The sequence below is a fragment of the Drosophila elegans genome, unplaced genomic scaffold (assembly GCF_018152505.1).
Source record: "Drosophila elegans isolate 14027-0461.03 unplaced genomic scaffold, ASM1815250v1 contig_133, whole genome shotgun sequence".
Taxonomy (NCBI): Eukaryota; Metazoa; Arthropoda; class Insecta; order Diptera; family Drosophilidae; genus Drosophila; species Drosophila elegans.
In genome coordinates this window covers 2,486,961-2,511,595 of record NW_024545499.1, presented here as the reverse complement: position 1 = coordinate 2,511,595, position 24,635 = coordinate 2,486,961, and the positions used below count along the sequence as shown (strand labels likewise).

The 24,635-nt window shown below is 46.7% G+C and overlaps 1 protein-coding gene across 50 annotated transcripts in view; it reads right to left on the bottom strand.

The window, feature by feature from the left end:
* The window catches only part of LOC108147573 (microtubule-actin cross-linking factor 1), an 80,752-nt gene that overhangs the window by 10,525 nt on the left and 45,592 nt on the right, over nucleotides 1–24,635 (bottom strand). For 44 of the 50 annotated variants that reach the window (XR_001774525.2, XR_005977972.1, XR_005977977.1 and 41 more), the window contains 4 exons: nucleotides 20,216–20,346; nucleotides 9,197–19,595; nucleotides 7,559–7,705; nucleotides 27–7,504 (listed from right to left, as the gene is read on the bottom strand). Coding sequence is in view for 47 of the 50 variants with exons in the window: in XM_041710758.1 (XP_041566692.1) it covers nucleotides 27–7,504; nucleotides 7,559–7,705; nucleotides 9,197–19,595; nucleotides 20,216–20,346 (18,155 nt within the window). In the remaining 3 variants the exon portion in view is untranslated. Of the gene's footprint in view, nucleotides 1–26; nucleotides 7,505–7,558; nucleotides 7,706–9,196; nucleotides 19,596–20,215; nucleotides 20,347–20,467; nucleotides 20,660–24,635 lie in introns of all 50 variants that reach the window. The other 6 variants (XM_017274190.2, XM_017274193.2, XM_017274195.2 and 3 more) reach the window with 2 other exon arrangements.

The window sequence follows — 24,635 nt, the reverse complement described above, 5'->3', positions numbered from 1 at the left end:
ATCCTATATTAAAAATACCACCTCACCTGTTTAATGCTTCAACTTCAACCATATGCGGATCGACTTCATCCTTGAACGACTTCAGCTGTTCAATCTGTCGCTTAACGGCATCAATGTCCGATCCCACGGCTCCCAGATGGGCAAACTTGTCCTCGGCCTTGGTCAGGAACTTAAGCAGGTTCTGCAGCGTTTCGTGGAACTCCATGGCCTTCTCCATGGCGTCGATAAGGTTCTCCTCACGTTTGGCATACAACGCCGTGATGTTATCCCAGGCATTGTCCAAATCCTCAATATGCTTCTTGACTTCTGGCTTGTCGGGCTCGCCGCACATGTTCATCAAGTTGCTACCGTGGCGACGCACCTGCTCCACCTCGGGTTTGGTCTGATCGATCTCGTGACGGATCTCCTGCAACGCCACTTGTTGCTTCTTGATATCCTGCGGTTGGGCCGCTGGTGGTTCCTGGCAGGAAAGGGTCTCCTCCAGATCTTTAAGGGTCTTCATCACGCTGTTAAGTTGTTTCCAGAAGGGCTCGGCCACGCTCAGGATATCGTCCAGCGAGCTGCCACGCTTCTTGGTGGCATTCTGTACATCGTTCCACAGGTTGTTTAGCTTCTCTAATTTGGCCTTGATGTCACGCACAGCTGGATCGGACTTGTTACCCGCCTTGGCGATCACATCGTTGGCCGCACGCTGTACAGCACTGAAGGCATCCTGTCGCTTGTCCAGATCGTCCATCAAAGCATCGTTATCCTCGATCTGCTCGCGAATCTTCTGCGGTAGGGCGGAAAGGGGATCTAGTTGATTTACCTGATCCACCGTGTTGGCCAGAGCGCGTAGCATGCCCTCCAGTTTGTCGGAGAACTGACTGGATTCCTGCAGTGCACTTTCCAGCGCCTGCTGGCGTTCGCGCAGTTCCAAACGGAGAGCGGCATAACGGGCGTTGTCTGTGTCCAAAATCTCGTTGATCTTCGCACTATCATCATCGGCCACCAATGCACCCAAAGCCTCGCCCGTCTTGTTCAACTTGTCCAAGAGTGGCTTGTGCTCAGCAATAGATTGCAGCAGACGCTCGTTCTTATCTTGCTGCAGGGTGATTTGATCGGGCCGCAAAGCCGGCATGCTTAACCGCGAGATCTGCTGCTCCATGTCGTCCAACCAGGCAGTAAGTCCCTGATGAGAGTCGGCGAAATGCTCGGACAAGGGCAGTGCCTGTTCCAAGATGCCCAGACGCTCGCTGCACAATTGAGCCACGGTGTCGACGATCTCCTTCAGATCGTCTAACTTCTCACGCAGGGTGGCAGTATTCTCGCTCTGCGGGGATTCACGTAGCACCTTCTTGGAGGCCGCCGTAACATCACGCACACGTCCCTTTTGACTTGAAATGTCGTCGTTAATGGAACGATGCTCCTGCAACTGGGCACGCACCAATTTGGGCTCCATGGCGGGCAGATCGGCTTCACGAAGTGTGGTGTCCATTTCGCGGAACCATTCTAGCAACTCATCGATGTCTCCAGTAACCTCCTTAGCACGCTGATTGCTCAGATGCAGACGCTCCGCCTTTCGTTGAATTTGCTCGACAATGGAATCAAAACGACGGTTGTCCCGGGTCACAATGCTCTCAATTGTAGCGGCGCCTTCTCCAGGGGAAAGTTGACACAACTGGGGTCCAACTTGATTGATGCTGTCTAGAATGGGACGCATATCTGCTAATTCACCCTCTAGCCGGAGCACATCCGCCTGACGGGGCTCACTGGGTGCCAGAGCAGCTTCAGCACTTTGCATCCATTCCACCAAACGGTTGTGTGCCTCATGGAACTGTTGCACCAAGGGGAGGGCATTTTGTGCACTCTTCAGGAGATCTCCACCGCGGTTGGTCAAGTCCCCGTAACGGCGCTGCAGCGAGTCCAACTTATCCTTCAGTTGAATGGCCTCATCGTTGGAAATGTGCTTCATAAGCTCGGCTCCAGATTCCACAGTGGATTCCACGTTCGAAGCGTGACCGGCAATATTTTCGTTCAACTCCAGAAGATGATCCATCTGCTCCAGCAGCTTTTCGGCGTACACAGGTACGGACTTAAAGCGCTTCAGCTCTGCCTCCATGCTCTCCATCCAAGCTACCAGATCCTGGTAACTCAAGACCAAGTGACGCAATCCCTGACGGGATTCGGCAAGCAAAGCTCCTATGTTGTCGCTGGCGTCTACCAACCCAGTATACCTCTCAGTGACACCGCGCACCTTCTCACCCAGATTCACGGCCTCCTCGTCGCTAACCAAGTGCATCAGCTGGGCGGCCACATCTGCGAGATCCGTAAAGTCGGGCTTCTTGCCCAGAATCTCGTCGTGCAGTCGATCGTGTTCGCGAATACGCTGCTGGATCTTCTCCTCATCGGTTGGTATCAGCTCCAAGGCCTTTACCGAACGCTCCGTGTTGTCCAGCCAGAGTTCCAGAGGACTGATCTTATCGTGGAATCGCTTAGCCACTTCCATGGCTTCCTCCAGATCCAACTCACGTTGCTCTGCTCCATCGGTCAGGGCATCAAATCTCTTCATCAAATTGTTTAGCTGCTTTTCAATGGAGGAACGCTCGGCGGGCTCACAGTGATTGGCAACCTCCTTGCCCAGATTGGCCAGCGAACCCATCGAATTCTGGCGATCCAAAAGCATTTTCTTGAGGAACTTTTGTTCCTGTAACTGGGCCTTGACCACCTTGTAATCGGAGCTTGGCGGTTTCTGGTTGGCTACCATCTCTTCGGTGTCGCTAAGCCACTTGGATAAACCAGCCAAAGCTTCTTGGAATTTGCCTGATTGGAGCAAAGCCACATCCAAACGACGATCGCGCTCGTTCATGCGTTCCTTCAAGTCATTCCACCGGTCATTAAGCTTCTCCAGATCTTTTTCAACTGCAGAGGTGGACACACCGCTGGCAGCCGAGCGCACCAGATCTCTTCCAGCCACATTGACCTTGTCAACATTGATAGCCAGAGGTTCCACCTTGCGCTCTCTAAAGTTTCGGAAGTCCTCTTGCTGGCGACGAATCTGATCCAACTCTGAACCCACTGGCTTCATACGCTTGAACTCATCGCTTACGTCCTTTATGTCATCCAGAGTTTGAGATTGGTTGTCGTAGAATTCGCGCAGGGCCTTCAAAGTGGCTTGAAGATTGTCCTCATGATCGCGCACTCGGTTATCCAAGCGACCCAAAGTCTTTCGCAGAGTGGAAATTTGCTCACGAGTTTGAGTCGTGTCCGCAGCGAATCCGGCATCCACCAAAACGTCAGCGGCGCGTTCGGCGTCCTCCAAACGACTCAGCAGGTGACCCAACTTGTTCTGAATCTTGCCAACATCGTCGATTTGCCCGTTCACAATCTTAATTTCACGGGCCGGAGGGGAAAGTTTTTCAATCTCCGTCTCCAGGTCGTTTAGATCGATGCCCAAACTCTTCATTTGTTCGTTGAACTGGGACACAGCCGTAGCTGCAGATTGCAGTTCGCCACAGCGATCATCCAGACGTCCTTGAAGTTCGGATATGCGATCGGCCAGACCGTCGACTTCATTGGTTAAATGATCAGCATCTCCACCAGCAGCCCTAGCCTCAGCACTGATATCCTTGGCCAAAGCCTTAAGCGACTGCAGCGGCTTGCTTAAATTGGTAAGCTCCTCGCGGATTGCCTTTACACGTTCCAGGAGCTTGGGATCTTTAGCGGCACCACCCAGGGCATCATGGGCAGCAAGGCGATCTTCGCAGCGACCCAGCGAATGATCCAGGTTTCGCAACTCATCATTAAAGTCTCCCAAACGGCGCGAGCAGTTCTCAATCTCATGCGCACGGGCAATCAAATCATTGTTCAGCCTCTCCCAGCGATCACGAATGTCCTGGAGCTCTGCCTTAATCGGTTCCTTGTCGATGTCGCAGCTCGTGAGGAAGGTCTCGCCCAATCCTTTGGTGTTTTCAAACTCACCGGAATGCTTCCAAACCTCGCTGCGGAAGGTTTGCAAATCTCGTAGACGCGTCTCCAATTTCGCCTTGGAAAGCACGCCGGGTGTTAGATCGGTCAACTTATCCTCCGCCGTACGCAGCCAGGCCAAAAACATCTCAGAAGTCTGTGAGTACTTCTTGCAATGCTCCATGCATGTCTGCAATCGCGTGTGCCGATCGACGGCCTCACGGCGAAGTTTCTCCCATTGCTGCTGGATGCGGTCGAGATCGCGTTTCACGCCACGATCCTGCTGGCGGTCGGACAGATCCTTGCCCTTGTTGATCAGCATTATTACCTCGTGCTCGCGCGCCATTACCTCGCGGTAAATCGGTTCATGGGTGTCGATCTGATGCTGCAGTGTGGGTTTGTGGGCAGACACTAGTAACCTGTCGGTCAGGTTGGAAAGCTCTCCTCCCAACCAACCAAGAGTCTTGGAACAGTTCTCGGCGAAGTGGCGACCATCACGTAGCGAAGCCTCTGTTTCGGCCTTTTTGGTGTCCAATTTCTTTTGCAGCGCCAAATACTGCTTTTCCAGGGCGGCAACCCTGGAATTGACGTCGGCACGCGAGGCGGGATCACCCAGAATATTGCACAGAGTGGCGGCGGATTGCTCCACATCTGCCAGCAGCGGTCGTTGACCCTCGAGCTGGCGCTCTAAGTTTTCGATCTTGCGTAAATTTTCTTGGTGATCGCCATCCGTGGGCAGAGCGTCTAGATTATCGCTGATGTTCTGCAGAGCCTCACGCAGACGATTGACAGCGGCATCAAACTCTTTGGAACTGTCAGCGGCTCCACCCAAACTGTTTGCGCGGTCGTCTAGCTTTCCAACAAGATCCTCCCACTTGCCCAGGATGTCCTTCAGTTTGAGTTCAACGGCCTGGGCATCAGGTGTGCCGGCCAGATGGTCTACCACATCGTGACCCAGCTCCTGGAAGTGCTTCAGTTGAGGTTGCTGAGTGCGGAACTCCTCGCGCAGCACTTGCACCTGCTGCACCTGGCTTTGCACCATACGGGGATCAGAAGAAATGGGTCCCAGCACGGTTAGCATACGCTCCTTGCTGTCCAACCAGCTCTTCAAATTTCCATGGGTTTCCAGGAAGTCACGCAGCTTCTCGGAGAAGGCAATGCGGTTCTTGCAGATGTCATTGAGATTCTTCCACTTCTCCTGAATGCTATCATTCTCCTGGCGCAATTGCTCGGCGCCGTGCACATCCGACTTGCGTCGTAGGATGTCTTTTACTTGCGCCTTAGTGGTGTCCAGCAGGCTCTGTTTCTCGTACATGTCTTCCAGGATCTTGCGCGCCTGCTTGATACAGCGCTCGGCTTCATCTTTGTTGGAAACAGACTCTTTGGGTAGCTGGCGCTGGACGCGCTCCAAGAACTGAGCGAGTCCCTTGAGGTTCTCGTACTGCTTGCGCACCTCATCGTTCAGGTTATCCAGTTCATGTTGGCGATCGTTTAGGCGCACACCAATCAGTCCATAGCGATTGTTGATCTCGCTCAGTTGCTGTTGCACCGGAGACAGCTCAGACAGCTGGAAACCATCCTGGGAGGATCTGCGGCTACCGAATCCACTGGAACCAGTCGATAGTGGCGACAGGATGCCTCCCTTGTTGGGGCTGGGGCTTCTGGCGTCTCCCGACATGCGGCGTAGCGGACTGGCCCTCTTAATCGGGCTGTACGTGGAGCGTTTGCGGGCAGGACTCTCCGGACGAATTAGCGCATCATATTGTGCTCCTATCTCGTTAATCTTGTCGATAGTGGGGGCATAATCGCGGTAATCCTTGCAGATGGGCTTCAGCTCGTCGTGCTGTTGTTTAATTCGGTCCAGATCGATGGCTACCGGGGGAAGGCCGTTCACACGTGCCTCCGTGCTTGCCAGCCAGGAGAGAACCTGGTCCTTCAGACTCTCGTAGGCCAGCTGCTGCTCGGCCTTCTGCTTGGAAAGCTTGGCGCGTTCATCAATGCTTATGTTAATATTTCGCCACTGAGATTCCAAAGCCTTCACTCGATCACGCAAAACTCCGGTATCGGTGACATCGCGCAGGCTAATCAAATCCTTGCCATTGCGAACACAGTCCTCGAATTGAGGGGCCAGTTGATCTTTGTCGCGTGATAGTTCGTTCATGCGCCGAGCTAGCTCCTCAGTGGACAGCAAGCTTGTCTCGCGACTATCGAGAGCTTCTTGCAGACTAGCCATTCGTTGTTCCACAGTGCTGATTTCATCCAGATACCTGCTCAGCCGGTTGTACACATCATCTAGGAACTCCCCACGCTTGTTGGCCTTTTCGTAGAGCTTTTCGAATTTGACGGTTACATCGTTTAGATTCGATTCAACCTTTTTGGCTATGCGAGCATTTGAGGCGCTGGCCAGCAGATGCTTGGCCGAGATTTGAACGCTGTCGATGCTAGCCTGATGGGATTGGAGGTCGGCCAGCAGGGCCTTGTGTTCGCGAATTTGCTCCTGCAGACGCTCTTTTATCAGCGAGGCGGGGCGCAAGTTCAACTTGTACTTGTCCTCAGTCTGGTTGACCCATCCCACCAGGCTGTCCAAGGCATCCTGCACGCCCTGCGATTGCACCAAAGTCTTGTCCAGAGTTTTGCAGTGCTCTCCCAAATTGTCCAGCAGCTGCTGGTAGTTTTTCTTTAGATCGGCAATGGGCAGCTCCAACTGATTGATCTCCATGGGACTAAGTTGGCCACCAAGACTGCGGAGCAGATTGTCGAGGGCCTGCTGGGCATTGTCCACCAAACGCCCACTGGAGAGCAGCTCGTTGTGCAATGCCTTGGCCTCGTTCATCTGATCCTGAACTCCCTTCGGTTCGCCGGCAATCGGTTCGGAGATTATGCGGGTAACGCGCGGATGAACACTTCTCAGCCACTCGTTGGCCTTGTCCAGAGCATCCTGGTACTCACGCTGGCGTCCACCCAAACCGGAGACGCGATCTTGAAGAGCGTTGACACGGTTTAGCAGGTCCTTGTATTGCGCTGAGACCAGGGAAACCTCTTGGCGGATGGGACTCTCGGCACTGGACAGCGGCTCTACATGAGGCAAGCGTTCAGGCAGTGAGGTACGGAAGTCATTGAGAATGGCCAAAAATTCCTTGCTTTCGTCCACAAACTTCTGGGCGGCCATTGTAATAAAGCGCAGATCGGCCTGGTGGCCGATCACATCGCTCACAAACTCCCGAACAGAATCCGCCTGCGAGGACAGACGAGTCAGGTCGGACAGGGAACGCTCCTTGTCCTCCAGAGTACGACGGGCAACCTGTAACCAATCTGAAAAGACATCCAACTCGCTACTCAATTTAGTGAGCTCATCTCGCCCAGCTTCCAGGCGTCGGAGCAGACGCACAGTGCGATCGTTGACACGATCTACACGGGAACGCAGTTCCCTGCCAGAGTTCTCTAGGGTGGTCACTTCAGGGGCAGACAAAACATCGCCACCAGTAAGAACGATTTGACGGATTTGCTCCAAGCAAGTGGCAACTGGTCTCTGTTGAGACTCGATCTCATCCTTGATTTGCTATAAAAACAACAATTAAAGATTACGTAATTCTGATTTACCCATAGTACCCACCTTAAGGGCATTAATCTGGTTGCGCAACTCATCGATCTTTTCGCGAGGTCCACCGACACTCGATATTTTCTGTTCAACAGTGGTGACCCATCTCAACAGATCATTAACGTTTTCTTCGCACATGTTGAACTTCTCGAATACTGCTTGCTATATAGAACAAATTTTGATAGGGAGAATAGAACACATAAATCATTAGAAAACAGGAAAAGGCGACAGAAGTTCTTAGCTCGATACGGGTCGCTAAAATTATCCCCACAGATATAATATGTGGATAAATGTCGATAGATAAATGGAACACAAAATATATATATAAAATACAAACATAGCTGGAAAGAACACATTCGTTTGTTGAAGCGGTGGCAAGGCTAAATCTTAGGGCTAAGCAATTTTATAGCAAGCATCAAAATATAAAAGCAGTTAACATAAACTAAAATTTTAGCAAAAATAGACATACAAACACCAAGGTTTACTACTTTGAGGAACGAGCACTACTGGGGACTAGCAACTACGAGTTGTTTTACTTTTAGTATACACTAACTACCGTTTAATGATTTTTGTGTGGGTTTCGTTTTATTGGGTTGTTTTATTTTGGTTAGTGTTAATTTTGGTTTTTGGGTTTGCCTTTTTAAATTAAAACTGCAAAACGAAATAATAAAATAATATTTATATATGTATGCTGAAAATAGGTAGAAAATTGGTATTTAAATAAAATGTAAAAAGTATTATCTAAATTCTGGTTTGCTGCATTGGGCTGAAAAGGGAAATTTAACCTTAGTCCAAAACTAAGAGCAAAGGATAGAAACAAGTGAATAGTGGGGTATTTTGGTAATATCCAACACAAATATTGTCAGACCATTCTGTAAGCCGTATTAAAGAAACAGTTAAAGTTTGGTCTGATCCTACGTCAAATACTGCCTACTATACAATGGAGCATAGGGGAAGAGAAAGAACAAGGAGTATATGTGTGCGAGTTCGAATGGAAAAAATTTTCGTATGCTAGTGTTATAGACAAATCGATAGAGTATATATAGAGTATTGAATATGTTGTCCTATTGCCGACGTCATTTATGCGGAGGAGTATGAGACATAACGCATTGCTCTTCGGCCTGACAAAGCGCGATCGATGTAGTACGATATAAATGGATGCATGTTTGTTTGATGTGATCTGTGATGTACTCGCTGACATTATTGTGGCTGCTGTAGCTTGAGAACTTAAAGCGATCTCAGCGGAAAATACGATATATAGAACATAAAACTGTATGCCATGCGCTGCAATATAAGAGATTTGCAAAATAATAATAAATATGATTTGCAACGTAAAATTGCTGAATGTTTTCATTGTGGAAAGCTCACATCTGGATTAGTCTGATGAGATAGAGTTTAAAATTTAAGTAGAGACAAAGATAGACAGAAAGAGATAGAAAAAGAGCGCACAGGTCAAAATGTTTTAACAAAATCGAAATCATATAATCAATATTGATAGTAAAGTATATACCAAACATGCCACGAACAAAGCTTTAAATTTAGAAATATAATAATTTTGCTCAAATTTCTTGCAGTAATTTGTTTCATTCGCGATTCCGGTTTTGAGATTTTATAGAAATTGAAAAAGTACACCTGACGTGGACTGAGACTTACCCTCTGTTCTGCCGGCAGGAGCAGACCCTTATCGGCAGCCTTCACTAGGTCAATGTTATTCTTGGGCTCATTGGCGTCGATCAGGCGACCTTCAGTGGCATCGATCAGCCCGCTGCTGATGGCTGCCGCCAGTGGGACAATGACCCCACTGCCAGGGTCACGCACTACCGTCGACGACGGATCCACCAGACCTGAGCCAATGGCTTCGGCCAGCGTAAACTTTCGACGCCGAATGATGTCGGGGTGCATTTGGAAAGGGTCAACTAGGCATCCATTGGTCGGGTTGTACAGGTTAAAGGTGATGGCTTCTAGCAAGCCAAATGAGCGCTTGGGAGTGCAAATCAGGCCACTCTCATATGCCTCCTGCAGGGTGCAGAGCTTGGAGGTCTGGGTGTTCAGCACATTCGCTTTGTTGGCATCCATTAATCCCTTGCGGAACGCCTCCGGCAAACGGACAAGCTTGGCCTTGGCCAGATCCTTGACCAGCGCAGAGTCGGGATCAACAATGCCCGCACTGGCGGCCTCCTTGAGCGTGTATACCTTGGCCGTTTCGGTGACAGTCAGCGAATCGGTTGCGCTGTCGTCGCTGGCTGATGCGGATCCAGTTCCACTTGCTGACACATATGTCAGCATACCGGTCTGCAAGTCCAGACACTTAGATTCGGCTGCCTGATCGAAGGTGACTGGTTCGTGTACGTAAACGATTAAAGTAGGATCAAAGGCAAAGTACAGGGATTTCGGATCAACGAGAGTGCGTTTGGTGGTGTCCACGAGACCGCGTTCCACGGCTACCGAGTAAGGAAGGAACTTAAAGCTATCGAAATCACGAACGAGCGCAGTCTTGGGATCAACTATGTTGTAACGAATAGCCTCCTCAAGGGACATTTCACGCGGTTTGCTAATCACAACACTTACAGGCGTTTGTCCCAATAATTCAACACTATCTTGGCGACGCACTACATCGTTGCGGTCGGTCAGTGGCCGAATAATAGTTACCAGAATACCCCGCGAAAGTGCCACGTCGTAGTTGTAGGCTGACTTAGACTTCGGATCAAATACCCTACCTTTGCACACATCAATATCTCCATTTTCAATAGCTTCAGTTAGTGAATGCTCTTTACCGGTAATTTGGTTCTTAAACACGGTCGTCGCGGGATCTAAGAAGCCCGAGTGAATGGCTTCAACCAGGTCAAGATATTCTCCAGTGGTTGGATCACAAAATTTACCCGTTTCGGGCCGATAAAGCTGTTGACGCAAGACGAGTTCAAGGCTGAGAAGGCGACGATTGGAGACAATTAAACCTCTGGCCCTAGCTGTCTGCAGATCCAGCTGTTCGCTACCCAGATTATAACAACCCCTAGAATCATCAATTAGCTGTTCCTTGATAGCGTTGGCCAACCGCAGGTACTTGCCAGTATCGTGGTGTTTAACCAAACTGGAAGATAAGCTAACTACATCCTCTACGCACGCTTCGTTTAGATTAAGCTTGCGATTTGTGACCGGATGCAGAACCTTGCGTGTAAGAATGTCATAGAAGCTCATGGACAAAAGTTCGTATAGACCAAAGCCGGCATTCTCAATATCCACAATTAGACCCAGGCTTAAGGCTTCGCCAAGAGGAACGAAACTATTGCTACCCGGCTCCCGAAAGACACCCTCCCTCCTATTGATGATGCCATTGCGACAGGTCTCGCTTAGCGTGTACATCTGCTCTGCCTGCTCATCAAAAAAGCACGGGAGGTGAGGATTGATAACGAAACTGCGCATGCCCTCGAGAAGAGTGATCTGTCGCCCAGTTCGGGGATCGCTCAGCTTACCGGTCTTGTCGTCAAACAGTCCTTGATGAATTGCTCGTTGAATGCTGATAGGTCCATTGACATCCATTAGTATTCCAATATCAAAGGCATGCTTGAGAGTCATTGTTTGATTGTTATACATTAGCTTGGAGGTCTGGGCATCAATGATGCCAGAATCCTTGGCGTGCGTTAAATTTAGCTGCTTGTATAGACCTGTTTTTAAGTCCCTGATCTGCACACTGTGCTCGTCCAGTAAATTTGTGTTCAAGGCCTCACTGAAGTTTAGTTTCTCGCCAGACTTGGGATCGACAAAGCGTCCATCCACCTCGTCGTATACATTTTTCACCACAGCCTCAATAAGGCGCAGCGGCTTTTTGACTTCAATCAAAACACCCCGATCGAAAGCATCTTTGAAGTCAATGGAATTGTCGTCGGCGTCTCTCACTGTACCCTGCCTACTATCTACGATTCCAGTCTCTGTGGCCACCCCGAATGGAATGATTTGGCCGGGACCCACATTGACGACCGTCGAATCGGGATCGAGTATGCCCCTACGAATGGCACGTTCAGTTGTAAGCTTCTCGCGGGTCATTGTGTTGCTGAACTGACCCGTTTTAGGATCGTAAAGACCCCGGTAGACCGCATCCGGCAGGCTACGCTTGCGCTTGGGCGGAATGAGAATGCGATTCTCCAGAGCTTCGTGGAGGGACAACTTAGTGGAAGCATAAGGGTTAATGACATATCCGGCAATCGGATCGAGATAGCCCTTGGCTATTGCTTCGGTAATGGAAATGATTGATTCTGTCTTCGGATCGAGCAACACCAGCTCCTCGGGGTTAATGAGCTTTTGGGAAATGGCAGACTTAAGGTCCAGCTGCTTTTCGTCGATGGTGAACTTGGCTGTCAAAGGATCGTAGAGACCACGCAGCAGACAATCGACTAGGGACAACGGCTTTTTGGTGCTAATCAAATAGCCCTTGACGAAGGCCTCGTCAAGACTAAGGTTGGGGGAACTTAGGGTGCCACGTACCGTATCCAGCAGACCCACCTTGGCCGCCTCTTTGCCCGGCAAAATTTTGTTATGGTCGGCGTCCTTGACCAGGGTCGTCTCAAGCTCTACAAATCCCATTTCGATGGCCTGCTGAAGAAGAATCTCCTCACCAGAGACGGGGTTGAGCACCCTGCCTGTACTGGGCATGTAGTATTCACGCTGCAGCAACTCCGGCAGGCTCCAGGTGACGGTGTCGGTCTTTAACAGACGTTGCTCCAGACCCACGTCGAAGGGAACCAGAGTGTTGTTTTTGTTGTCCTTGATTTGACCTGTGGCGGGCAACACCAAATCATCTTCGATGGCGCTATCCAGTTTGACTTCCTTTTTGGTAACCATATCTACAATTAAGGAAATCTTGGGGTCTACTAAACCAATCTCAATAGACTTTTGCACATCGACCTGGTTTTGACTCTCGGAGTCGAAAAGTTTGCCCGTCTCAGGATCGTAAAGACCCTTGCGAACGGCGGCTTCCAAAGAGATTGGTTTGCGTGCACCGGGCACTAGGAAACCCAGCTGGAAAGCTAGCTCCATTGGAATCTCCTTGAGCGTCTGGATGTCTATTACCGTGCCCGCCTGCATATCTACCACTCCCAACTCAATTGCCATACGCAGTGGAATTACCTCACCGCTAACAGGGTCGCGCACCGAAATCGACTGGATGTCCAGCTTGCCACTGTTGATGGCATCAACAATGGAGCAAGCCCGACCATCGTCAAGCACCACTTGTCCGGTCTGTGTGTCTATTGTCACGTTCTCAATGGCCGATGGTCGCTGCTCTTCGGGACTGGCGCGAATAATCCATTGGCGGGCAATGCACTCAAAAAATGGAATTTTTTTTCCATTTTTGGGATCGACCATGTGACCTGTGTGCCTATCCAGCAGTGGGCGCTCCAGAGCTGTTGTAAGAGTTTCGTATTTGCCGGTATTAAAGTTTTTCACCAAGATGGTCTCCGGGTTAAATATGTTCATGTCAAATACAAGCGTATGGAAGGACACCTTTTGACCAGTGCTTGGATCAATAAAGTACTGATTCTCGGGATCGTATATGTTAAGCTCACTCAGATTCTCGGGCGTAAGTTCAGTGTCTTCGTCCACCAAGTAGGGAACCTGTTTAAGTACAATTAGCTTTTCGTCAATAATTTGCACTTCGTCCAATGGACTCAGCTGCTCCTCTTTAAGCAAAGTGGAAACAGTAAGGGACTGTTGTTCTCCATCAACTATAACCTTGCACTCATCGGGACTTATAAGTTTCTGAGAAATGGCATCGCCAATGGGCAGTGTCCTGGGCACTTCTCGTTTATTAGTTGTTTCCACCGAGTCAGCAGGCATTTCCATCACGTCGCGGTCCTCATCTTCGGTACTGCTTTCCTTTGGTGTAGTTGTGGTTTTTGTATTAGTGGTAACTGTGGTGATTAATGTGGTGATGCTAGTACAGGTATCCTCCGACGGAAATTCTTCCACTGTCTTGGTCGCCTCTTGAGTTGTGAATTGTTCTGGGTTTGGGGTATTCTCTGCGGTCAGAGCATCAACCAAAGCCTTGCCAGCGAGGACGGGTGCTCCGACAATGGCTAGAGCGCCCAATTTAGCGGCCTCCTTAACATTCTGCAAGATGGTGCTACCACTTCCAGCCGGTGGCAAAGAATCCTTCTCCCGGTTAATAAAATCAACAAGTGATTGATGTGAGTCCGAAGTAGGTTGAGGATGAACAATTTTCTCAAGATCATCCGGACGCTGCGGTTTGTTTTCACTGATTGTAGTCGCTGGTTTAATTGTTTGAGTTGTTTCAAAAGGTTGGGGTGGGAGAGGATGCACTTGCCTTTCCACAGGAGTTTTCTTCTCAGCGTCCTCAATCTCTTGAGGCTTGCTTTTCTCAGCGTTGGTTGTTTGTAATGACTCATTAGCTTTTACTGGGAAGGGTTGCAATGGCTCCTCCGCTTGCGTTTCCTTTTCAGTGACTAGAATCGCTTTGGGCTGGTTTTTCTCACTGCTTGTTGTTATTGTGGTGATAGTAGTTGTCGTTACAGTAGATGGCTCTTCGATAGTGATAACCCTTTCTTTTAGAGTTATTTTACTGGCTTGTTCAGGCTTTGAAGAATTATCCGTATTCTCATTTGGTTCATTAACTTTGATCTCTTGAGCGGTAGGTTCATTAACTTGCAGATCCACAATCTTCTCAGGCTCAGACTTGTTGATAAATTCCTCGATCGATGGTGGTTCTTCGATTATTTTTACAGTAGTTGTATTGGTTGAAATACTTGTGCTCGTGATTTCGGATACTGGCTCCACAAAAGCAGCTAGGGGTGCTGTGAAGGGAGGTTTGATTTCAGACTCTTTTTCCCCTTTTGGGCCTCTTGGGTAGGGTTCGGGCTTGGTAGTGGGTACAGCATGTGATTCCTTAAGTGCGGTTGGATCCTTTTGAGTTGTTTGTGCGCTCTGTGATGCTTCGCAAGTTTTCGCCTCCTTAGCCGCCTCAGCAGTGGAGTTCTTTTTAACTGGCTCGGAACTATCTTTATTTTGAGCTGGTTTTTGGGGTGGCTCATTATTGCCAGGCTGTGAGAAAGACTCATTTTCATCTGGCTTGGGACTGGAGTGTTTTGTAACCGGTTCCTTCTCTTCCGGTGTAGAATCAATCTCCATAGTTGGTACTGTGCTATTAGTATCAGTTTCTTTAAAAACTTTCGTTTTATCTTCTGGCACTTCCATAGGCTTCTCAAGGACATGCTCAAAAACTGGACTTTCCTTAACAGTAGTGCTGGTCGTGATGTCCTCCACCACAACTGGGTCTAGATTAACAGATTCTCGTGAGGTAGTTATAGTTGTAACTGTTGTGGTTTTCAAGGTGTGTGTTGATTCAACAGCCGAAGAATGCACTGCTTCTGCTGTTGCTGAGTGCAGCTGCTCCGGCTTCTGCTGCTGTTTTTCGTTGGCTATAAAGTTTGCAGTTGTGGAGCTGATAAAGTTTTCAGTTTCGCTGAGCAGATTATCAACATCTCTTGGCACGTGTTGCGGTTGTGGCACATTTCGGCACTCCTGGTCAATTAAGCATTTCTGAGGTTGCTGTAGTTTTTCAGTGACTTTCTCATCTTCCGTGGGACTCTTCACAGACTTCATGAGACTCTTAACGCCACTCACAATAGCTCCACCAGCCAGAACAGGAGCTGCAATAACTCCTAATGCCCCCAATTTGGCGGCATCTTTAACATTCTGCAACGCCGTTGATGGATCCTTACTGCCCTTTTTTTCGGTTTCACTTAAAGTTGCACTTGGAATTTCCTTCGTAGATTGCTTGGTGCTGACAACTTGCATTTCTTGCTTGCGGGTGTCCGAACTAACCACCACAGTCTGGATACGCTCCTCCACTACCGTAGTTTGATCACCGCCGGTAGCCAGAGTGGAAACCGATTCTGGACTTTCTCCAGCCGCCGCCTTGGTCTCTTGAGTTGTGGATTCTTCTCGCAGAATTCCGAGCTCCTTAGCCTCATCCAAGCTGCATACTTCGCCAGTGTTAACGTTCTGAACCTCATTATTTGAGATTAGAACATAGCCCTGCATAAGTTCAATAGTTTTGGTGGTCACTGTGTGCACGGCTCGCAGTGTCTCCATTATCTCAGTCTTGGGGATGGGTCTCTGGGTGACAACAAATTCGGAAAGATTCTTCACCACCAAAACACCCGTCTCCATGGCTTGCCGCAGGGGCACACGTTCCCCAGTGGTTGGGACCGTTAGAGTTTGGGCAGCCACATCGATGAGGTCTTGCTCCATGGCAGTCACCACGTCGATAGCATCTGGCTTCGGAGAGTAGGGAATGGACATGATAAAGTTCTCATCAATAGCTTGCTTTATGGGCAGAGCTTTCTTCGTACTGGGATGCAGGACTACCCGCTTAGACGGCTCCACAAGGCTCTTCTCTACGGCCACAGGGAATATCATGCCTACCGGCGGAATTTCCACCTTGTACTTTTGCTGATCGTAACTTGGATCAAATAGCTTTGCCTCTATGGCTTCAGTGATGTTTAAGACTTTCTTCTTGTAGCTAAAGGTGGAATCATCAGCGTTGACGATACCCTTTGTGATTGCCTCCTCCAGCGTGCACTTTTCTGGCTTATGCAACTTTGAATGCGGATCTAAGACCTCGCACACGATCGCCTCATGTATGCTCAGGGGATAACCGCTTTCTGGATGTACAATAGTCTGGGCTTGCGGGTCTATTAATCCTTGAGCTGCCAGGCGTAACAGAGATAAGCTCTTGGCCAGCGGCATGAGAATATGATTGGTCTGTTCGGGATCGAGAATCTTCTGTTCCACTGCTTGCCTGAAATTGAGCACTCGATTGCTTTGGGGATCGATGATATGACCACTACGTCCATCAATTAGACCTATATTCAGGGCCTCGCTTATGTTGACCACCTCACCGTTAGGATTTGTAAAATTTCTCGTGTTCTCGAGAATCTCACAGGTGCCTTCGTCGATAATTCCCTTGCGGTAGGCATCCTTCGGCTTAAGAATGATTTTGCGCATCCTCTGTAGCACCACCACCTTCTCCTCGACCGTAGTTGGTTCACTGTCAAAGGAGCGTCCGCGCTGCAGCTGATCCCGTGAAACAATTCCTCGCTCGTAGGCCAGTTCCACTGGGATTTGTTCACCGGTCCGTGGATCGGTCACGAAGCGCACTGTTCTCAGGGCTCCTTCGGCGGCAACTAATGGGGCACCCGTCACACTCAGTAGACCCAGTTTTGTGGCTGTGATCAGATCCACAGGCTGACCATCGGAATCGAGTATTGTGGCGACTTTTGGATCATAAATAGAACGCGCTATAGCCTCACTTACGGAAATGGCTTGCTTGGTTGTGGGATCCACAATCTTAATAACCTGTTCGTCTATCAGACCCTGGCAAGCAGCGTCAAAGATGTTCTCAGTCTCCCCGGTTTGTGTGAAGATAACCAGGGCTGTGGACGGATCATAAATGGCGCCAGGAGCAATTTGCAGTGGCTCTGGAGAGGCGAGCTCTCGCTGACAGGTGAGTACCTCTACAAACTTGGGTGGAGCATCCTTTTGGGGTGCAGACACCTCTAACACATCCGGAATGTTGTTTACCCTAGTTATGCGAAGAATTGTCTTTTGATTGGAACCTCTAGTAGCTGGCACCATCTCCAGGATGATCTTGCTTTCGTCAATGGCGTTGCGCATGCCCTGCACTTGTTTTCGGTTATTGGTATAATTGCCATAACTGTCTAGAATATCGCGTTCGAAGGCTGACTGCACTGATATCTTGTCACCGGTGCTGGGATCAATTACTGAAACCGAAAGGTTGTTGATGATCTGTTTGTTAATGCATTCCTCAAAGTTAACCAGCCGATCCGAGCTCTGCACATGAAACACTCCTGTATCCGGGTTAAAAATTCGCTGCTCGATGGCATCCTTTAGCCGCCAACCTCCTGGAGGCAGCTCCATAATTTGACGCTCCGTCACATTCTGATCAATATAGCTGCTTTTTTCCTTGTTTATAAATTCGGAAACCACACGTTGGGGCTTCACTAGTTCTTGGGAAATGGGAATCTCTACCGACTTTTCCACAAACTTAGTGTGCTGAGTGCTTAGTTGAATGGGCTTTGCTTCTGGAATGATCTGCTTGGTCACAATGGTGATCGTGGATTTTGTCTTCTTCTTATTTGTTGGCTCCGGCACCGTTTGGTTACTGTCGGGAACTAACAAACCGTAATTTAGGGCCTGTTGCACAGAATAAATATTGCCTGTTTTTGGATCCTTGAAAAGCTGCCTTTCCTCGTCGATGAAACCTTGTCGCACTGCCTCCGTAAAGGTTAACAGCACACTGTTGTCCGGCTCCTGGGAACCAGCCCTGATTGTCACATACCGATTGATCGTTCTCGTCACCGTTTCCGTGGTCAAAGTAATGTTAAGCAAACTACTGAGAAGAAGAGCTCCCTCCGGAGTGATAAACTTTCGCTCGATGGCGGTATCCAGGGGCACTGTTTCTGCAGTCTTGGGATCCAACAGATATCCCGTCTTAGGGTCAATCAGATTGTGATAAACCAAATCAAAGACACTAAGTTCCTTACCACTGGCATTGTAAACCCCAATGCCACGGCTAAACATCTCGTACACCTCTTGGCGCACCAATCCCTCGCTTACGGCCACCTCCAGTGGCACCAAACTATCCCTACCCGTCTCTAAGGCAAAGCCCGTGCTCTTGCGCCGCAAAAGGTCGCGTGAGAGGGCCACATTAAAGCTAACATAGTCATTGCTCCTCAGATCCTTAAACCCGTCAATATCGAAGATCGAACGCTGCGTCACCGAGCTGACCAGACCGCGCTCCACCGCCTCCGGAATGCTAATTAGTTCGCCCGTCATAAAGTCGCGGTACTTGCACTCCGCTGGTAGTACGATTCCGTCGGCAATGGCCTCCTGAAGGGTGACCAATTCCCCCTTTCGCTTGGTGATGCACTTGAGCAGATTCCCGTCTAACACACCGGCCGCCATGGCTTGCATGATGGTAAGTTTCTCGCGGCGCATTGGACTCGTGATCTGGGCCTGCTTGTCAAGCAGGTTCAGATCGCAGATATCTTTCAGCGTGTACGGTTTAACGATTAACTGACGGTTGCGCGCCTCCGCGAAAGTGAGCTTTTCCTTGGTCACTTCGTTCAGGTACCGACCCGTTTTAGCATTTAGGACGCCCGTGTGCAGTGCCTCCTGCAGTGTTATCTTCGTATCGCGTTTCGCGTCCACCACTTCACGCACACTCGCGTCAATTAGCTGGTTGGCAATGGCCGAGTCCAGCCGGAACTTGTCGCCGGAGTTACGATCCGCTATCCAGCCGGCGGCATCGACTAGGCCATGCGAAATCGCATCGCTCAGGCACAGCGCATTCGATTTGATTGTTACCGACTCGTGCCGGATAAGGTAGCCCCGCTCGTAGGCCTCCGCCAGGCTAATCGTCTGTCCTGATTTGACTCGATATAGGCCGGTCTTGGTGTCCACACTCCCCGCGGTAATGGCGTCGGCAATGTTGCGCGGATTCTCGGGAGAACTGAGGTCTCCAGACATTTGCTCAACGGTGACCGTGTTGTTTACCTTGATCCGCTTTTCGGCCGTCTCGTAGCCGGATTCCGCTTCGCTAATCTCGCGCTGAATAACCTCCAGCAGCGACAGCTCACGTCCGCTGGCATCGCGCCCCGCCCCGGGATGAAGCAGTTGCCTGGCCAGCTGTGCATCGATCAGACCTTGGTCGGCTGCCTGCTCCAGTGTGACGCGGCGGTCACCCACTAACATCTCGCCAGTACGCACGTCCAGGATGCGCAGCTGAATGGCCTCGCCGATGGTCAAAACGCGACCGGTACGCGGATCGCGAATTCCAGCTATATCCAGCACAGATTGGCCGCCTAGCTGTTGGGAGCGCTTGTGCGTCCGGATTTCGTTGAACTGGATTTGCGACAGGGGCAGGTTAATGGTGCTAGCCTCCTGACTAGCGGCATCCAAGCCATCGCTATTGTAGACGCTCTTTGTAGAGCTTTTCGTTGTCTTCGTTGAGCTAAATCTGCAAGGGTTTGATTTATAAACAATTAGTAAGTATTTTATCATTACTATAAAATTTATTTTAGTTTCTTCAACATTCAAAATTAAGAATATGATCAAAATAAGATTTTAAAGAATAATTACAAATTTATTTGATAAACTAAACAAGATATTGTTATACTTATACATAACATTTTCGCTGTTTGAGTTTAATTTGAGTAAAAATCTCGTATTTTTGTTTAAATTAAGTTTTTAAAATATTTCGTTCAGTGTAAGCTAGAGTCCTGAAACTTGCTAAATCGAAATTTTATATGAACACTGAACATATCTTGCCGACCGGACGTTATCATTTAGCTGCCATAAGAACTATCTATAATATGTGCTAAATTTGGTTGGTAAAATATTTTTATATAATTTCGGATCCATCCCCTGACTGCAAGTCAAATAAAATATTCATTAATTTATATAATTAAAACAAAGTTAATTTGTTTTTCATCCTAGATTGAATAAAGGTTAAGCGTTGCTTTTAGGATCCTAAGCGATTTAAATTTAAAACTCAGAACCACTTTCTATTCGTTTTTAGGAAAAATTAATTTTTTTATAAATTTTTCCTGAGTAAAATTTGATTTTAGATATACTTACTGTGTGGTGCTGTAGGTAGTGGTGTAGAGATCCTCCTGGCGCGTAGCGTGGCCATCGCCAGTTGGCACGCTGCCCGCACTGAAGTCAACCCTAAAGGTTTTGAGCGGTTTCTGTAGACTCTCAGCGTATTGCTAAATATCAAACGAAAGCGGTTTTGGTTAGTAAGGGCTAACAAATGTGTGGGCAAATTTGGTCGGTGGAGACTTTGCGAGGATGGGCAGCTGGGAGGAGGGAGGATAGATAGTGTATTACCTGAAACTCGAACGCAAAGTCGTAGTCATTTTCCTCTGCCACTTGGACAGTCGTGGTTTGGGTTTTGGATTTGGTCGCCTTGAGACCCGATCTATGCTGAGGCATGTCTAAGGCTTTCATTTGATTCAGTTCGACAAAGTCATAGTCAGCAATGAGGATTTGTTTCGTTGGCTTTGGGGCTTCTTGAATGCACTGCGCGAGATTTAATTGTGATTTGTAAATAAAATTAAAGAGAGAGCTACGGTTTTAAGATAGTTGCGTCTCTTTAATGTTGCCCGGGAAAACTTCAACTTTTTAAATGCGTGAAAGTGGTTTGATATGGCCGCGAGATAAAATCCTGACATATCGCAAATAAAAAAAAGTTGGAGCGTATCTAAAGCTTAAAAAAAAATTGTCCACCGGCATTTTATTTGTAAGTATACTATTCTTGTTGTTGATACACTCAATCCATTCACTGGATTCGCTTCTCTGCCCCCACACAGTGATACATTATTATCAGCCCCGAACCGAAGCACACAAAACACATATAGTAGAGTAAAAAACAAAAAAAAAAAAAAACACAAAAAGCAAACCCAAAGCCTTTATGAAAATAGAAATGACGCTATACAGGGAGAAGGTCGCAATTGCTCTGAAAATATGTGGTTGAAACTCTTTCAATTGGCCACGATCGCTATATACGAAACGGGTGAATACCCGGAAACAGTTCTTTGGTTGTATCGGTATCCGTAGTGCATCTTATCGGGCATAACACACTGCTGCAGGTCGTAGCCTTGACGTCATCTCTAAAACTTTATAAGAGGGCTGCACATAAAGTCATTAAATGGCGTCTCCTCAAAAGTAATCAACGTTTTTATTTGCCTTTTGCTGCAGGCATCTGATGGAGGCAGAAATTCGATGGCAAATGTCTAACATATTGCTGCAGGTCGTAGTCTTAACTTGAATTGGCATTGACGTCATCTATAACTTTATATGAGAACTGCAGATGAAGTCATTAAATGACGACTTCACAAAAGTAATCAACGTTTTTGATTTGCATTTTCAAAGTATACCACTAATCTGTTTTTACTACTGCCAATTTTGAAAGCTGCCCTAGAGTTGGTAAAAGCAACAAATAAATTATAATTAACAAAACATACACCGACACACATAAAGACATTATATACGAGTACGAAAACAATGATGTCATCAGCGGGGGAAATATTTGATTATAAATGAAACAAGTTTGTCGAGCGCCCGTACAGCGAAAAAAAAGCAAAACTGAGTTAAATCAATGATTTCTTGTTCATGGCTTTGTAAGAAGATTAAACAGATTATTGGTCCTAGTCGACAGTGATGCGTTTGACACTAATAACAAGACCAATTCGCCACGATGTGCCAGCTTTAAATGGGGATAAGAGCAAAAAGTAGAGAGGAAAAGCTTTAAAGAGAGCGTGCAGCATGCAGCCTGCAATTGGACCTCGCCTATATCATAAGAATAGACACCATTCTTTTGCTTTATTGGAGGCAAAGACCACGAAACGTTCGCTTTCGTTCCTGCCGTTTGAATGCCGCTAAATATATATATTTATATATATATATATATATATATTTATATATATTAAGGTATATAAAGCAGACACACAGAAGCTAGTTTAATCGATAAAATCACAGGGAAAGCATTTAAGGCATACAAAAATAAAAACTGCCCACAGATCGAATCAAATTGGGAGTGATGGATTGCACCTCATAGATTATCGTCAGTCCTGACACTTCCGCGATCTCGGTGGTTGATAAGGAGTCAAAATTTAAGAATTTCACTGATTCACTGAAACAATTGATATATGAAGTTTCCACATTTTAGCCCTTTCGTTTTAATTTAATTTTTTTATGCTTTTATGAAATTATATATGTTTAAAATTTTCTGACCCACTAACATATTTCACTTTCATTTGCTTTATTTTTGTGTGTGCGCTTTGAATAGCTCCAAACAGACTGCCGAAAATAACAACATTCCAATTTACGCGACACGTTTAAGGCTATATTAATAATGTATTTCTTTTATTTTCGTTTTGTACTCTTTTGTTTGTGGTTCGGTTTTATATAAAGTGTTGCGAAGCTCTTGAGTGACTTCACTTCGAGCTATAATAAATAGAACTCTTTGCGGCTCAAATTGGAACAAGAGTCGGCAGCAGCGACCTTAAATTTCTATTAACAAAAAAACAACACAGACCAATACGACGCGTTTCGCACTTAATTGAAATTTAAAGCATCAAGACCACGAAACGCGACACAAAAACACTTTCTGTCCGACCGTATACGTGACATCATGTCTGCCTATGCGGCGTATGAGCAACGTTCTGTATTTGAGGACAAGAAGTTGTTTGCCTTTTTATTTATCACAACTATTCACTCATAATTACACGCTCGCTTCGAATTCAAATTACATTGACTTTGGTAGCTAACAAAACCAGAAGTTTTAAGGTTTTGGCCTTTGTTAAATTTCGTTAACCGGCAGCAAGGCGGCACACAATGCGGCTACGCGACGTTACACAACCACGTCGCTTTCGGTACTGAGGGGAACAGCGCCACCGATGAAATCAACTTGCCAAGTGAAGAGCGAGCTTTTTGAGATACAGAGAAACAACTGACCAAAGAGAGAAAGCTTCCAAATGCCGGCTAGTTTTCAGTGAGAAGTCCTCAGCTGTTGCGCCAAAAAAACAATCCATTTACAATAACCTGAAAAATAAAAAAAAATGGGCTTGGGAAGGGAATAAACGGAGTTGGGTCCAATTAAAGTTGAAAACAATACACGGAAGTCGAGAACAAAGTATTAGAAGAAAAGAGAAAACCAGTTTGTGCCGCCATTTAATCTTCTAAGTCACATATTTGGTTTGCCAGTCTAGTTAAGTCAGCAGAGCTTGTACGCCCGCCCCTGCTCTGCATATCAAGTTAGGTTGAAGGCGAAGTGGTAATAGAGCAGTTATGATGTCACTCCAACGCTCGAGGCAAAGGCATAACCTTCGTAAAGCATCTTTAGATCGCAAAACAACAATTTCGGATGACTTTGAAATGGATCAACTACACCCAAATAAAAAAAACTAATAAAAAATTATTTAAAAATGTTTTACTGATAACAAGTTTAGGCAATGAGGAATTTTTTTAAATGAGTAGTTTGGACTAGTAATTGTTTTGTTTTTTTTTTTGGTTTAAGTGGTGGCTCTGACTGGAAAAAAAAAGTAACTTGTTATGTAACTATCTGAAAAATATTAAATTGAAATTACTGTAACACTTAACTAAATTTAAATAATTTTTTGGATGTTACAAGTTTACTCTCGTAGATTATTAATTTTTTATTTTTGTTTTATTTTTTCATAAAAAATGCACTAAACGTCCAAATCTTAAATTAAGAATGTTGAAACATTTTAAATTTGCCTGCGAAAATATAAAGATAACTAAAAGAAATACATCTTATGTTTGTCAAAATCACATTTCTATTATTACAAAATTGTAATTTTAATAATTTTTTTTTTTATTTTTAATATATGTATTTATTTTGTATTTTTTATATTATGCATTTTGTTTTTGTCTTCAAAAGTTTATTTTTATAAAGCAAAAAAGCCAAATGAAGAAGGAACAGATATGCAAAATAAAAAACTGAGAGTTGACAAATAGCAACAAAGACGTTGATGACGTCCCCTGGCATTGAATTTGAGTATATAGGAACTCAAACGAAAAAAAAGTGGCTTCATAAATATTTATAGAATTCGTCATTCTTAATTTCAAATCTGTCTTCAATTTGCCTAATTGGTCAGACATACAAAACTCCTGACACAATGCGGTGATTATATAACTTTATATTTAAAACATTAAACTGCATCAATTGACGGCGCGGATTAAAGACGGCCAAAATGACAGCATTAAATAGTTTTCATTTTTATAAGTTACTCAATTTGTGATTTATGGCGGCAAGCGGCATTTCAAGCCATTGATGTGATGTCATTATACGGCTGCTTCTGGCGACAGTGTGCACCGATTCTGAAGGTTAATTTAATAATATCAACTACCGGGCGTTCGGAGCAGTAGCAGATACTGATAAAGATAGACAGGCACACAAGGAGAAGGAAATACAACGAAACCAGAGAAACATACGTATTTGCATTTAAAAACTCGACTTGACTTGCGTGTAGAA